General features: G+C 46.8%; 1 protein-coding gene across 1 annotated transcript in view; it reads left to right on the top strand.

Moving 5' to 3' along the window:
- Positions 1-15991, top strand: part of NEGR1 (neuronal growth regulator 1) — a gene marked incomplete at its 5' end in the record, with an annotated part of 154107 nt that overhangs the window by 120624 nt on the left and 17492 nt on the right. The window contains one exon of the mRNA XM_083867346.1: positions 6950-6991. Within this exon, the coding sequence (XP_083723472.1) occupies positions 6950-6991 (42 nt within the window). The remainder of the gene's footprint in view (positions 1-6949; positions 6992-15991) is intronic.

Consider the following 15991-nt stretch of genomic DNA (forward strand, 5'->3'; position numbering starts at 1 on the left):
GGAAGAACCTTTCCCAAAATCCAACCTAAACCTGCCCTGGCAAATCCCTGAGGAGTGACAGAGACCAAAGTCATGTTTGAGGGGCTGCAGGAAGCAAGGAAACATTCCAGAGTTTCTGTTCCTTGGAAAACAAGTTGGATTTTCTGCCACTGAGACAGTGAAGAACACTGAGAATTCCTTAAAGTATTGCTTTTTATTCCCCACACCAGAAATGAGGCGTGGCTTTAGTCGCACTCAAGCACATTTTTCATTTTTCAGACCTGGCGTCCCTCTAGCAGCTTTAATTGGGCCAAACACAACAGTTTGGTTTTGGACTGCAGAGAGATTTTTGGGGTTTGGACCAGCTGCAGAGTGAGGAAATGAGGGGCCATGGTACAAAAAAGTGGGATCCAGAGCTGGTCCTAGGGATGGGCTACAGAGAACTGGAGAGGAGTATGGACATGGTGGTGGGTTAAATGGAAAGTGCTGGAAATCCCATGGGCAGTGCCCAGGGCTCCTGGGAGGGATGGATGGATGGATGGATGGATGGATGGATGGATGGATGGATGGATGGATGGATGGATGGAGGGAGGGAGGGATGGATGGATGGATGGATGGATGGATGGATGGATGGATGGATGGATGGATGGAGGGAGGGAGGGAGGGATGGATGGAGGGATGGATGGATGGATGGATGGATGGATGGATGGATGAGGGATGGATGGATGGAGGGATGGATGGATGGAGGGATGGATGGATGGATGGATGGGTGGATGGAGGGATGGATGGATGGATGGATGGAGGGAGGGAGGGAGGGAGGGATGGATGGAGGGATGGATGGATGGATGGATGGATGGATGGATGGATGGATGAGGGATGGATGGATGGATGGATGGAGGGATGGATGGATGGATGGATGGATGGATGGATGAGGGATGGATGGATGGAGGGATGGATGGATGGAGGGATGGATGGATGGATGGATGGGTGGATGGAGGGATGGATGGATGGATGGATGGATGGAGGGATGGATGGATGGATGGATGGATGGATGGATAGATGGATGGAGGGATGGATGGGTGGATGGAGGGATGGATGGATGAGGGATGGATGGATGGATGGATGGATGGATGGACGGACAGATGGATGGATGATGGATGGATGGACGGACAGATGGATGGATGATGGATGGAGGGATGTCTCTGTGAGGCAGAGGCTCTCCTCTCCAGGCTGCAGGCACAGACTGAAATCACTGCTCTGCTCTTTTGCTGAATTCTCTGTGGTTCTCAGGGATGAAAGGCTGGGCTTTGCTGTGGGTTTTTTTATCTTTTTCTCCTGTTAGAGCCGGGATTCTAAAAATTCTCAGTATCCAGGGTTCCATGTACAGTCTGGGCCTGGAGCACGCTGGTGTCAGCTCCAACCCCTCCCTCTGTTAATCCCTGCCCAAATTAATCCAGTCTCCTCCTCCAGGAGCTGGGGTTTGTCCCAGGAGCTCCGGGGAGGAGCAGCAGGAGCACAGCCAGGCTGGGGAGGTGCAGATCCCCACTGGATTTCCGAAGGAATCTGCCCTCAGTTTGTTCCCTTTGCTCGGGCAAACAGGGGCTGAGGAATCGCTGCCTCCCAGCCCCATCCAAGGAGATTTGCTGGGCAAATAATCACAAGTAATTGGCCTCTGGTAAACTCAAAGTCAGGGTTTATTTACTTGCTTGTTTTTACCTGCCTGTATCCTCTAATAGCTGCTTGCAGCTCATATTTTTCCCCGAGCCTTGGATGTCAGACAGCTGCAGCTGTGGGTCCTGCCCTCCCCAAACACGTCTGTAATTCTCAGCCCCGCTGTCCTCCCCTGCCCAGGAATTTACTGCTGTTTTCACAATTTTATGTGCAAACATATTTAAATCCCTCTGACCTCAGCCTCCCGAGCTGATTGAATTTTGCTTTAACTCTGGTCTGGCAATTTCCATTTCCATGTTTTTATGCAGGATTGCCCGGGTTTCAGCTCCTGATAGAACTGAGACAAAAATAGGTTTGGGTCCATGCTGAATTCCTCTGTGAGCAGAGGGACTCTCGTTTTTCTTCCTTCACTGTGGGGTTTAGTGCTCATGGTGCTGTTTAAAACTCGGGCTTGATGATCTTGGAGGTCTCTCCCAGCCTCAATGATTCTGTGTTCTCTGGGGTCAGGGAGTGCCTTCCCTCAGGTTTGCTTTGGTGGTTCCCTTTCTGAGCAGCTTCCCCAGACAGGACCTTTTGGCAGCCAATTCCTTTTGTTCCCCGTAATTTCCCTCCCTGTGCTGGGGAGCCTTTCATGGGGCGCTTTCCCCGTTTTGATACGAGGTTTTCTCCACCAGCTCTTTCCTGCCTTGGATCAGAAAGGAATTTCTAGACACAATCTCTGTGCCCTTGACATTTAACCTCACCTCCCTGGCCCAGCTGTCTTTAGTGCTTCTATCCCCCAGAGGTTTCCCTTTCTGAGGATTAGAGCTGCAGCTACAAATCCCTGGGGTTTATTCTCCCACTTCATTTAAACCCACTCAGCTGCAGTGACTTGTCTGGGTTATTTCCAGCCTCAGATCTGGCTCACCACCCCCAGCTAACACTGATTTAGAGGAGAATGTCAGGCTTTGCTTCTTCCCATGACAAGGTGCTGGAGATTCCTGCACCCAGCAGAGCTGGGCTGCCCCACTGTCCAGGTACCCAGGGACGCCAATTCTCGGGTTGGTTTTCTCACCTGAGATTTAAGTTGTTTAAAGTCCTTGGCCCTCTAAAAGCCCCGAGTCACGTTGGTATAAAAAAAACAGAGTCTTCAAGGTTCTGTTTTCAGGTTTCTCGTGGTGTTTATTATTTGATATCTCAGAGTTTTCTCGCTCCCAGCCGAGGTCTGGGCAGGGCTGGGCCATGAGGGGACGGCCCCCGATGGGGTCACCTCACATTTATACAGATAACCACGGGTGGGGTATTTACAATTTCACACCAATGCCCAGGGCTCACACTAAAAGGGTCATTTCTGCTCTGAGCCAACCCACTGTCACTGCCCTGTGCCATCACCACCCCAGGGGATGGAGGGCGGGGGAGAAGGAGAGGGACACGAGGCACCACCCAAATCCCACCATCCTGTCCCCCACTTACCTCTATTCTATGAACCCCAAAACTACTGAATTTTGCACGTTCTACTGTGCTAAACTACTGTTTTCACTTCCTGGTGATTTGCAATTCCTCTCCTTGTGCTGGAAGTTTCTCCCATGGGCTAAAATCAAACCCAGTGTTTTCCTGGGCTGTGCCAAGGCCTCCAACCCCCTGGACCAGCTCCACACCCCCTGCCCAGGGCTCAAATTCCCTTTCCCGGGTCCCAGCTCATCCAAAGGGATGTCCTGGACTCCAACACCCCACCAGCACCTGCCAGAGCAGTTCCCTGGTGCACCAGGGCAGGTTTAATTTGGATACGGGTGAAAATTCCCTCTCTGACAAGTTCAGGCCAGGAAGCCAATCAGAGGGTTGGGGTGTTGGTGTATTTAGAGCTGGGCAGAAATCCCCACTTTTCCAGGGATGTTGTGCCAGGATCCCTAAGCCCAGAACGTTCCTGGTTTTATGTTTTTGAACTCTGCCAGAGCAGTTCCCAGGGCAGGTTTATTTTGGATACGAGTGAAAATTCCCTCCATGTTCAGGCCAGGAAGTCAATCAGGGGGTTGGGCATTGGTGTATTTAGAGCTGGGCAGAAATCCCCATTTTTCCAGGTATATTTGGGATGCTGTGCCAGGATCCCTAAGCCCAGAACGTTCCTGGTTTTATGTTTTTGGACCCAGCCTGAGTTAAAGCTCTGCTTTAAATGAACGAGCTGGGTTTGGCTGTCCTGGCTGCCCAGAGGAGGTGAGTGAGGTCTGCACACACAGCCCCAGCCCTGGCAGGGCCACACCAGGAGCTCCCTGCTCTTCTCCTGCTTTGGGAAACAAAGCTCAAGGAGAATTCCCCACCGAGGTGGCACAGGAAGTCATGGGTTGCCATTAGACTTGCAGATTTATTTTATTTTTTTCTCTATAAGCGCCCTTGGAAATCTGAGCAGTCCTGATAATGTAGGATTGGGGTCCCAGGAAAGCGCAGTGAACACAGTGCCACTCTTGCCCACGCATCCCTGCCTCCCGGTGTTCCCAAGGAGTCATTAATAAATTTTAATTTGAATGAACCAGCCTGGTGCACCTCTCCAGAACCAGCTGGTTTTGTTTTCTCTCTACAGACCCGAACATTTTCATGAATAAAGATCCGCAAAGAGTTTCAGAACTTGAAACTAGAAATAGATCCGTCTCTCCAATGCCTTGATCTAATAATGTGTTTTAAAATGAGATTTTTTTTTTTTTTTTTGCAAGAATAATACACGAAATCACCGCCCTCGCCTCCAGCCTCCGTGCTGCCAGGAATGTGTGACTTCATGCTACCTTAAGCACCTATAATTAAGTCTAGATCCGATGTTTCCCGGGGAGACACGATCCCAGCACAAATCCCTGCTGGTTTGGGGAGGGTACTTTTTTGCTTTTTAATGAAATATTGTACTGGCTGAGCGCGTTAATTTGCCTGATTGTTGGGAAGAATGGTGTTCATCTGCAGCGAGAGGAACTGAACTTTTCCTTTGCTAGAAGCCGCAGTCACGAGGATTGACTGCTAAATTCCCAAGAAAAAAGATGCTGTTAACTTAAGGTGGTCAGAAAAATAACTTTTGTCATCGTTGCACATTTGAGCCAGGCTGAGAGTTATCCACGAGGGGCAGGCTGTAATTGCTCAAGGATGTGAAGGTTTGGGAGAAGTTAAGGAGCACTAAATCAAATTATTGTCACACTTAAAACAGACATTTAAATACAAAATCGAGGATATCTTGATAGGTTTTTGTTTTTTTCTGAGTCTTTTGTTTGACCCCAATTCCTGTTTTTCCTGCTGAAGTCAGGGTTGTTCTGTGTAGGGGCAGAACATCCTTTTCCAGGGGAATATTTTGGGGTGGGAGCATTTGCTGTGGTGAGTTTCCCTTTGCTTTGGTGTTGAGTTTCCCTTTTTCCCCCATGTTGAATTTCCCTTTGCTCTCATGTTGAGTTTCCTTTTTCCCTCATGTTGAGTTTCCCTTTTTCCTCCATGTTGATTTTCCCTTTTCCCTTGTGTTGAGTTTCATTTTCCCTTGTGTTGAGTTTCCCTTTTCGCCCATGTTGAATTTCCCTTTGCCCTCACGTTTGGTTTCCCTTTGCCTTATGTTGAGTTTCCCTTTTCCCTCGTGTTGGGTTCCCCTTTTCTCATTTTGGGTTTTCCTTTGCCCTCATGTTGAGTTTCTTTTTTCCTTGGGGAAAGCAGATTTGGGGTTTTCAACAGAGAGATCCAAACCCCCCAAATTCACCCTTGTGGCTCTTTCCTCCCTTTTTTTAACACTCATATTACAAATCCAGTTTCTTAAAACTTAAGCAATCACTGGACTCAATGTGGTGTCTCTGCATTTCTGGGCAATTTTCCTATCTATCTGTTAAATATTCCGGGGAAAAGCCTCGTTTGTGCCTTGGCCAGTTGAGCAGAGCTTTGAAGCACAATTCAGCCCCCAGAGGATCCTCCCCGTCCTTCCTCTTCCTCACTGGAGGCAGCTGCACATCCCTGGGATGGTCCTGCATGGAGAGCTGCTCTCCACCACCTCCACCTTTCCACTGCTGTGATGAGAGGGGATGTGGGACACCCAGGGATGGTCCTGCTCCTGCACAGGGTCAGGAAACCTTAGCACCTGAAACCTTTTCTATGCTGAAGGCATCTCCACCTTGGCGGATTTTAACGCCAATTAAAAGTGTAACGCGGCTCAAACTCCATTTTTACTCCCAAAACGTGATTTGGGTTTCACCAGCAGCCACGGCCGTGTTTGTCAAGGCGTTGAATAATTGCTTTTAAGGTTGGGAACATTCGTCTGCATTAGCAGGAGTTCAGCAGCTGGGAAAAGAAACTTTCATAACTTTTTTTTTATTTCGGGGAAATATTTGTCTGCTCTTTCTCTCTCGGACTCGTGTTTGCACAGCATTAACCTGAAAAGCAATTGTGGGTGGAAAAATAAAAAAAAAACACAACTCAAAATTGCCCAGGAGCTGGTGTGTGTGTGCTCAGCCATTCCCTGCACATCCCTGCTTGTCAGCTCGCCCCCATTTTTTTTCATTATTTTCTTGTTATAGCCGAGATATGGTCAATGATCTTTTGAGCCTGGTAATTTTGTTAAACCTTTTTTTTATGAGGAGTTTTGAATTGCTGCATTGAGATGGGAGCTTGCTTCCGTGCAAGATTAATTGGGCCCGGTATTTTCATTTTGCATAGCACTATTCAGAGCTAATAAAAAGGCCCGGAATAATGAATTCTAAAGTCAAATTATAATGAAAAGCCACAGGTGATTGTTTCATTAGGCTGGATGCAGGAGAACTGTGTCTTCTCTTAACTTCGCCTGTTTGTATTGGTTGCCCTGGGGGAAGTAAACAACTTCCAAATGGGTTTGATGTTTCTGAGCAAATGTTTTCTTCTGGAAAAGGCTTCAATAATTAAAAAGATGTGCCTTCTTAAAAGTTCACCCAAGCACAAAGCCATCGCCTCGAAACGTTCTTTGTTCAAAACTGTTACCTTGACTGATATTCATGGGAGGAAATTGCCTTCAGTGAAGTGAACAAAGCCCTTCTCCCAGCCAGGTTTTGGTGGTCCCTGGAGAGATGCTCAGGAGCTGGGGGGCTCCAGGGGCAGAGAGCTGGGCCTGATGGGAGTTGTGATGGTGCTGATGTTGTGCCCAAAACTCAGATAAAGAGCTCAGAGCTCTGTCCCAGCCCCACTGGAGATTAAACTGTGCTGTGTCTTTGCATGACTGTTTGCTGTCTCATTCTGTACTTGTCTTCCATGTGTGATTAACTCCCGAATGTTCTCTTTTTTTTTTCTCCCTTTTTTTTTTTTTTTTTTCCTTTTATTTTTTTTTTTTTTTCCCTTTTTGTAGAAATTATTGAGCCTACTACCTCTAGTGGTGTCTCCAGCCCAGGTCAGTATCCCCCCGCAGGAGGGTCGGTGCCTGCAGGGCCTCATTGCCATCAGTGCTGGCCCGGGCTGGCAGCTGTGTCGTGGTAGTGCTGGACTGTCCTCTCTTGTCTTTGTGCTCCCATTGTTGTGTTTTCCCTCCAGGCTTTGTGTCTTTGTCCTCTTTTTTCCCCCCTGTTTTGAGCAGCCTCTCCTGCATCCCCATCCCTGTCCCGGTGGGGAGCTCAGGGCGCTGCTCCCTGTGAGAAATTCCCTGCTCTGGATCCACCCCAGCCTGACCTGAATCCTCGCTGGTGTCGTTGTGGTTGTGGCTGTTTGGTTGGAGGGTTTAAAAATGTTGTTGTGGTTTGAAAAGAAAGACGAGTGAGAGGCTCCAAGTCAGAGATACAATTTAATAGGAAGAAAGGTAAAAAGGTAAAAATAAAATCAATGCAATAACACAAAGGAGCACTGCCAGAGTCAGAACACACCCTGAGCAGGGTGGGGGGAGCAGTCCAGGTGAGGGGCTCTTCCTGAAGCAGTGATCCCACAGAAAGGTCTGGGAGTTCTGCTCCTCTGGGAAAGAGGGATAAATGCTGTGGCTGCAGCTGGAAGGAGCTGCAGTCACATTTCTGGCTCTAATCTCCATCAGTGAGTGCTCCAGCAGCGTCACCCTCGTTCCTCACTCCCCAAATCTGCTGTTCAAGTAACACAAGCTCTGAGATGTGTCTGAATTCCTGCCTGCAGAAGTTTGCACCAAAGGAGCAGAATTGTGTGTATTTTTGGGAGCAGGATGGAGATGGGGGAGTGGAAAGGAACAGAGTTCTTAGTAATGATCCCTCTCTTAATTCTGAAAGATAAACAGAGAGGTCTTTTTCCCAAACATGAAATTGAGAATGTGAAAACCTCTGAGTACAGTAGAAGAAGAATTTGGGAATCATTAAAGTTGCAATAGTTATGAAACTACGTGAGCAAATCCAGCTTTAAATTAGCAAGGAAAGTACTCTGAGCTCAGTCTGCAGTTGAAAACCAACATCTGTTCTGCTGGAAAGACAACAGAAAAGGGGAGGAGGCTTTAAAGACAGCTCTCAAAATGGTTGCAAATTTATTATTGAGTCTTTCCTCCTGGAAACGAGCCCTGGTACCAGCGGTGACATTGCACTGAGCTCTTCTGTTTGCCTTCCATGATTAAATAACACTGCAATAGTCCCTCTACTTGGCTAATTTTAGCCTGGTAAATAGCTGGATAATGCCAGCACTATTGTTACCAAGTTATTCAGCTGCAGAGGCAATGAAAAACTTCCCAGAGTGTCGGGAGCTGAGTCCCTCGTGTGCTGCAGTGGGTTGGGCTGGGGAGATGGTGCCACAAAACCTGGGTTATGACAGTAAAATTAGATTTATCATAAATCACAGAATGATTTGGGCTGGAAGGGACTTTAAAATTGACTCTTTCCAAGCCCAACATTTCTGATTTTGTTTGAAGTCGCCCCAGGAGGTTTTGGCCAAGAGTCCTCTGGCTCTGCCTGCCCCAGCTCCCTCCCGCAGGAACCCAAACCGTGGATCATCTGTAGGAATTCATTTCAGCCTCGTGTAAGGCTGAAATCAGACTCCTTCCTGCTCAATCAAGGCTCTGCAGCTAATTAGCTAATTGCCACCACCCTTCAGCACTCCAGTGCAGCGTTCAGGGGATGTGTTCCCCGGAGAAGGGTTTGCTGCTGGAAGGACACAGACCCAGCAGGGCATTTGTGGGGTTTCAGTGCTGAGCTGGTTGTGGGAACACCCCAAAGTGGGTCAGTGCCCAGCTGGGGGGCTGTGCAGGGGGTGAGGCACAGCTGGAGGCCCAGGCTCTCCTGGAAAAGCTGAGAAATGGTAGAGAGGATGTTTGGTGTTGTTGTGGTTTGAAAGCAAAAATACAAAAGACAGAGTCAGAACACACCCTGAGCAGGGTGGGGGGAGCAGTCCAGGTGAGGGGCTCTTCCTGAAGCAGTGATCCCACAGAAAGGTCTGGGAGCTCTGCTCCTCTGGGAATCCAGTGGCTCAGGGCTGCTTGTCCTGTCCCAAATGCCAGATTCTCTCCAGGTGGGAATGCTTGGCTCCTCCCCCTGGGCATTGGGAGCATCTCCCAATGGGATGAGGAGTCGTGCAGTGGCTCCTTGATGGCCCATTAAACAGAGAGAGCTCCTGGAGGGAGTTCCCTGTGAGTCCTGGGCAAGGCATTGATGGGCCATGAGCAGAAGAGCCCAAAGGAGGGGCCTGGGAAAACACTGCCCCACCTGGTTCCAGCAGCTCATGGGGATGGGGATGGGATAAATACTGTGTGCACATCCTACAACACAACACAGGACAGTGTTCCATCATCACTGCTTGAGTTTCTGATCCAGACACGAAGGGGTCACCAATTGTTACCCCTGCCCTTAGAGGGGTGACAAGTTGTGACGTGGTGGGGACTCTCACACAGGACAGCAGGCAGCAGCAAGTCAGACATGGAAGGCTCTTTATTATCTGACTCTAATTTTACTTATATATACTTTTTACTTATATATATATTTATATATATATCTAAATATATATACTTATATATATACTTATATATATACTTACATACTTATATATTATATATATACTTATATATATAATATATAAAAGTATATATATAAAATATATGTATTTAATATATATACTATGTATATAAGTATATATATTTTATATATATATATATATATTTAATATATATATACACTTACATTTATTTTGTACAGAGGGCCAGGATCACAACCTCCTGACCCCATTGGTCACTGTGACCATCAGTCAAATTCTCTCTCAGAGAACAACTATGCAAAACACACTGATAAATTCTAAGAATACAATATTGTTTACATGAAGCAGCGTGAGAAAGCTGCTGCAAAGGTTCCAACACTTGAAAGCAAGAAAGTCAAGGGCGACATGAGTTCTCCAGGATCTTCCTTAAACACCAAGCCTGGAAGTTTCCCTCTGCAGAAATTGAGGAACCTGCAGCAATCCTGGGGAGCTCTCAGGGTTCCCCCTTCCCCAGTTCCCACCAGGGAAACACAAAACATTTCAGACATTTTTAATTCCTGCGTGTTTGAGAGTCCCGGTGACACATTTGTGCGTTTTCTCTGCACAAATTCTCTCCCCCTTTTCCTCCATTTGGGGATTTGCTCTCCCGATTTGAAGCGACAGCACTTCAAGCGTGTAGAATTAGCTGCAGAAAGTTCCAGAACTGGGGCCAGGGTTTGGTATCTGTGTTGTCAGCCAGCGCCAGGAGCTCCTTACAAATCTCTCCTCCTCCAGCATAATTAGTTCACAGGTGGTGTCTTGAAAAGCCTTTGAAGATGTTGTTGAATTCTTAACGCTGACTAAACAAGTAACTGTGACAGGTCAGAGAGAATAATTGAGGAATCTTCTTTAATTAATGATTTCACATCTTATGAGGCACTTTTATAAAAATTGGAGCCAGGGAGAGAGAGAGAGAAGGACCTTAAGTTATTTAATTTCCTCAGGAACAAAAAGCGTGTGTTTAAACGAGCACTTGGGCAGGTTGGACAACTCCTTGAACTTCGCCTGCGTCTCCCTGCTCTGCCTTTCTGCACATCTAACACATTTAATATGCCAGAATACCAAATAATACCTCGTTTCGAGCAGGCTCTGCTCGTTCCACGGGAAACCTGCCAACCCCTCCAGTTCTCCTCCTCTTGTGCAGTTGCAAATCCCATTTAAATCAATCAAGAGATTTTGTGTGAGGAGAATCTGCGGGGTTGGGCTCTGAATTTCGGGATTTTTCAGGGCTCTTTGTCACCATTAGCTCTGGCTGTTGGTGAGGAGAGCACCGTGTTCCTGCAGCTGGAGGGCTCTGTGTGGCACCAGGAGACTCTGGTGCAGCAAATCCTGGGGCAAGGGGCAGAGCCAGCTGGGCTTCATCAGCTGCACCTGCTCTTCCTCCTCCTCCCTGCTCCTGGGATTCCTTCCAGAACACTAAAAGGGGGGTGAAAAGGTGATCCAGATTTTGGGTAACAGCTCCTGGGTCGTTGCAGACCCAGCAATATTCCCAGCCAGGATGGAAAAAATCCTGAAATACTAAAAGGGAGGGGAAAAGGCGATCCAGATTTTGGGTAACAGCTCCTGGGTTGTTCCAGACCCAGAAATGTTCCCAGCCAGGATGGAAAAAATCCTGAAATACTAAAAGAGGGTGAACAGGTGATCCAGATTTTGGGTAACAGCTCCTGGGTTGTTGCACATCCACCAATGTTCCCAGCCAGGATGGAAAAGAATCCCAAAACACTAAAAGGGGTGAACAGGTGATCCAGATTTTGGGTTACAGCTCGTGGGTCATTGCAGACCCACCAATGTTCCCAGCCAGAATGGAAAAAATCCTGAAATACTAAAAGGGAAGGGAAAAGGTGATCCAGATTTTGGGTAACGGCTCCTGCATCGCTGCAAATTTCACTTCTAAATCCTGTTTGGAGCAGATGTGTGTTTGTTCTGAGAGCTTTGGATGCTTGGTGGCCACTTTTGTTGCCTCCTAAATATCCCAGTTGGGAGGGAAGGCAGAGGATTCCCTCTCGACCCTCCCAGTCCCAGAAGAGCAGAGACTCTTCCATCCCAACTAACAGATATAAAACAGAGGGAGGGCTGTCAGGTACCTGCAGTACCCAGTCCCAGAAGAGCAGAGGTTCTTCCATCCCAACTAACAGATATAAAACAGAGGGAGGGCTGTCAGGTCTCGCTGTGAGTACTTTGGCATCAAACAGGCGAACATCTCCAAAAATAAAAAAAAAAAAAATAATAATAAAAAAATCAATCTATTAAACCTCCTCGTTGATCAGCTTTGTGTTCAGAGCACAGGGTGGGCACTGCTGCTGGTGATTTCAGAGCCCAGGCAGGTGTGAAATCCCAGCCTTGGCTCCCCGTGCCAGGCAGAGCTGCTTCCTGCATTCAGCCACCTCCCTGCACCTGCACCTGCAATTCCGCCTTTCCCTGGGAATTACACCCCGGGGGGGAAAAATCTGCAGCCACCTGCTGCTGCCAACAGGTGAACCCTGTGTTTGTAGGCACCACCTCCTCGGATGGAGGATGTGTGGAATTGGGTAAACATCCCCTGCCTGAGCTGAGCTGAGCGAGCGTCGCGTCTCGGGGTGTGCGCGGTGACATTCGGCGCCGCGTCCTCGTCCCGGCACAATGTTTGAACACACTAAATCATATTATTCGCTGCTTGCTGGAGAGATGCATTGTTTAATATCAAGAGAGCTGCCTTTCTATCAGCTGAAAAATAGGACTAGAACTGGGTCGTTTGTAGTCCATTGATTCCCACTCTCTAAGCCGGCATGTAAAATACAAGAATGTTGTTGGTTTTTGTATTTTTTTCCCTGATGCTGTATTGCCTACGAGCCTTCTGTCAGCAGGGGATTTCAATATTAATGAGTTTTCCCACCAATATGAGAAGCCCACTTAGGAGAAGAGGCAGCTCCGAGAATCCTGAATATTTTACCATCTCACACATCGATCGGTTGGGCTGGAATTGCACGTTTCAGCCGAGGAGCAAGAGATGCCGGGAGAGCAGAGCAGGGCCAGGTGTGAATTGGCTTCTGGGGGCTGTGGGGAGCCTGGAGGATGTGGAAGGGGCAGAGATGCTCAGACTCAGATGTTGTTGCTGGTTTCTCGTGCCTGAGATGAGCCCCCGAGGTTCCTCCCCATCTCTGGGGGTGCTCACTCACCCTGCAGGGAGGTTCTCATCCTCCAGGGTCGCTGTCCTTGGTGCTGGGGGGGTTATCAGTGTCCAGATCAATTTAGGATTTTGCAGATGGGATCAGGTGTGTGTTGTGTGTAGGAACTCCAGTGTGGGAACATGGGGAGGGCTCCTCCCAGTACAGCTCTGGCTTCCTGCAGTTAATGGAGTTTGAAACACAAATATTAATGGAATTAGGGAATATCCTGAGCTGGGAGGGACCCAAAGATCATTGACCCAACCCTTTCCCTGCACAGACACCCCAAAATCCCACCCTGGGCATCCCCAAACCCTCCTGGAGCTCTGGGGCTGTTCCCATTCCCTGGGGATCTGTGCAGTGCCCAGCACCCTCTGGGGGGAAAAACCTTTCCCAAAATCCAACCCAAACCTCCCCTGGCCCAGCCCCAGCTGTTCCCTCGTTCTTCACACAACCTGTTTACACCTTCCCCGAGCCCGAGACAAGTCCCAGCTCTCTCTGCCTGAGAGGAGACAAGCAGGAGATTCCAGAATGTGATTCACCAGCAGGAAGAGAGCAGTCCGTGTTTTTATTTATCACAGAAGGATATGTTTTAAGTGAAGGTTTGATCAGCCAGAACTGGCTGACTACAGGAATTGTACAGGAATAAATATGCATATATCCATCTCGATGAGATGGGTGGCCATGTGCAGAGATTTAAAATGTATATGGAGCTGTGTTTCCATAATTTCAGGGAGGGCCCAGCCCTGTGTGGAATTTGGAGGGGCCTAAAGCTACAGCTGGCAGGGAAGGATCTGACAAACCTGGGTTGTCGAGGGAGGGAAGGCTTGGGGGATTAGGGGACTTGTCAGAAAAAAAAAGCCTGTTTGAAAACTCCATGAATATGTCAGTTTTAAAGAAATTCAAATAAAGGCCTGTTGAGTTTTGAGTGGGAAAAAAAAAAAAAAAAAAAAAAAGGAGAAAAAAAAAAAAAAAAAAAAAAAAAAAAAAAAAAAGTTGGCTTCCTTCCAGGCTCCCCATCTCATTCCAGGCAACACTTCTTTCTTTTTTTGTCTTTTCCCTGTCTGAATTTCGCAGCGAATGGAAATTTTCAGTTCCGTGCCAGCTGCATTTGGAGTATCTGCACAACATGGACATTTCGATGGGGCTGCCAACAATATTCCCAGCCAGGGTGGGGAAACAACACCCCAGGATGACACAGGATCAGCATTTCCCTCCTCTGACCCTGAGGTTCCAAAGCTGCCCCTTTTCCTTCCCCTCAACAAAAACAGTGGATTTTAATGATGGGATTTGTCCTTCTTTAAACTTTCCAGATGAGTTTTTAACCTGTCACCAGGTAGCCCATGAAAGGCTGAGCTTTTCCAAAAGGCTCTCTGGGTTGAAGAAAACAGCACCAGAATTTGTAGGTAGAGACACAACCCCTGAGCCAGGGCTGCATCCGAGATGTGAAAAACGAGGTTCACTTCCTTAGAAAAATTTATAAGTTTAATTTAAAAAAAAAATTAAAAATATGGAATTAGGAGACAGAAAAGCAAAATTTTTCCAGCTGGGGTGCCTCACCAGAAAACACACCCACTCCTTCAAATTTCTTGCTTTTAAGGATTAACCTTTTACATGTGCATTTTCAAATATTCCTTTGAGTTCAGATGTTCCCTTGTTTTTTGGGGTTTTTTTTGACCCCTCCTTCCCTAGAGAAACTTGCCCCACTCTACCAAATTAACATTTGATTAGATAAAGTCCTTGTTGGCACCTGGTAGTTCTTTCTGATAGCAGGAGATCAATGAATTCCTTCCTGTAGCTTTTCTTCCACCTCTGTCTGGATCTAATCAATTCAGGGATGTGGGAGCATTCTCTCTCTGTATCTTCTGGTGGGAGTTTGATTCCGTTTGTTCAACCGGTTTACAAAAAGTTGTACAACTCAAAAGGAAAATATACATTCCTCACGTTTCTCAGACTCTTAGTGATAAAATACAGTAAAAATTTCTACATTATCCATATAACGTTCATTTTAATATTTGCGAAAAGCCAACTGTATAATGTGTGTTTATAACACAAGAGCAGGGTTGTAACAGGAGATCAATGAATTCCTTCCTGTAGCTTTTCTTCCATTGCTGTCTCGATCCAATCAATTCAGGGATGTGGCAGGATTCCCTCTCCCATCTTCTGGTGAGGGTTTGATTCAGTTTGGTCAACTGGTTTGACTGGTTCACAAAAAGTTCTACAACTCAAAAATCAAATATATATTTGTCACATTTCTAAGACTTTTGGTAATTTTGACTGGTTTACAAAAAGTTTTACTACTCAAAAAAAAATATACATTTGCCCCATTTCTCAGACTCTTCGTGATAAAAGAAAACACATTTATTGTGTAAAAATTTCTACATTATCCATATAACGTTCATTTTAATATTTGCGAAAAGCCAACTGTACAATGTGCATTTCTAACAACAAGAGCAGGGTTGTGACAGGTTCAAGCAGCAGCTCTGAACAAGTCAATGACTCTTCCTTTATCCCTGGCGCCTGCTCCTGTTCAGGATTTCCAGGAGGCCCAGATTTGAACTGAGTTCTGAATCCACACAACAGCACGGAGCCGCCTGATTAAAATTTTAAAGATGCTTTTCATTAAGATGGAAGCCGTGCAAAACATTTTTTTTCAGCTGCTGAGTCAGATATTTCCATGAGAAAAAGCTGCTGGAGTGAGGAAATCGAGGAGATGAGCTGGGTTGGGTGAGTGGCAGCCTGGTCCCTGCCACCCACGCCGAGCCCTCCTGGCGTTAGAAATTATTAAGAGCCAAGTCAAAATAAAAGAATTTATTTAACGATTTACTAAAATTAAATTGAAAGGCCACAATAAAAGCAGACAACATTGATTGAATGTTGAGTGGACAGGCTGAGAGCATCAATGGTGCTATTTGCCCACAAATGCTGGGTTTTTAGTGTACAGTTTTATATGGGTTTTTTTGTCCTGAGGCTACCGAATATTCATGTATTTCTTGTATTCCTGAGCTCAGTTTGAAAGGATTTCCTGTAAGTACCAAAGAAGTCCCAAAAGTCTTCCTGGACTCCTCCTTTGGAGTGCAGATGAAAATCCAAATTATTCATGTATTCCTGAGCTTTGGTTTCCTGTGAGTGAGAGAATCCTCCAGGATTCTTTCTCAGGGTGCAGGTGCAGTTTGTCCATCGAGATTGATATCAGGTTCTTTAGTGGATGTAAAATAGACATCCATCCTGGGTGGATGGGCCATCTACAGCCAGGTCCTGCTGTTTCTGTTGTAAATGTGGTAATTCCACAGTTGTATGTTCGA

This window comes from Zosterops lateralis (assembly GCF_965231275.1).
Source record: "Zosterops lateralis genome assembly, chromosome: 9".
In the NCBI taxonomy this organism is placed as follows: Eukaryota; Metazoa; Chordata; class Aves; order Passeriformes; family Zosteropidae; genus Zosterops; species Zosterops lateralis.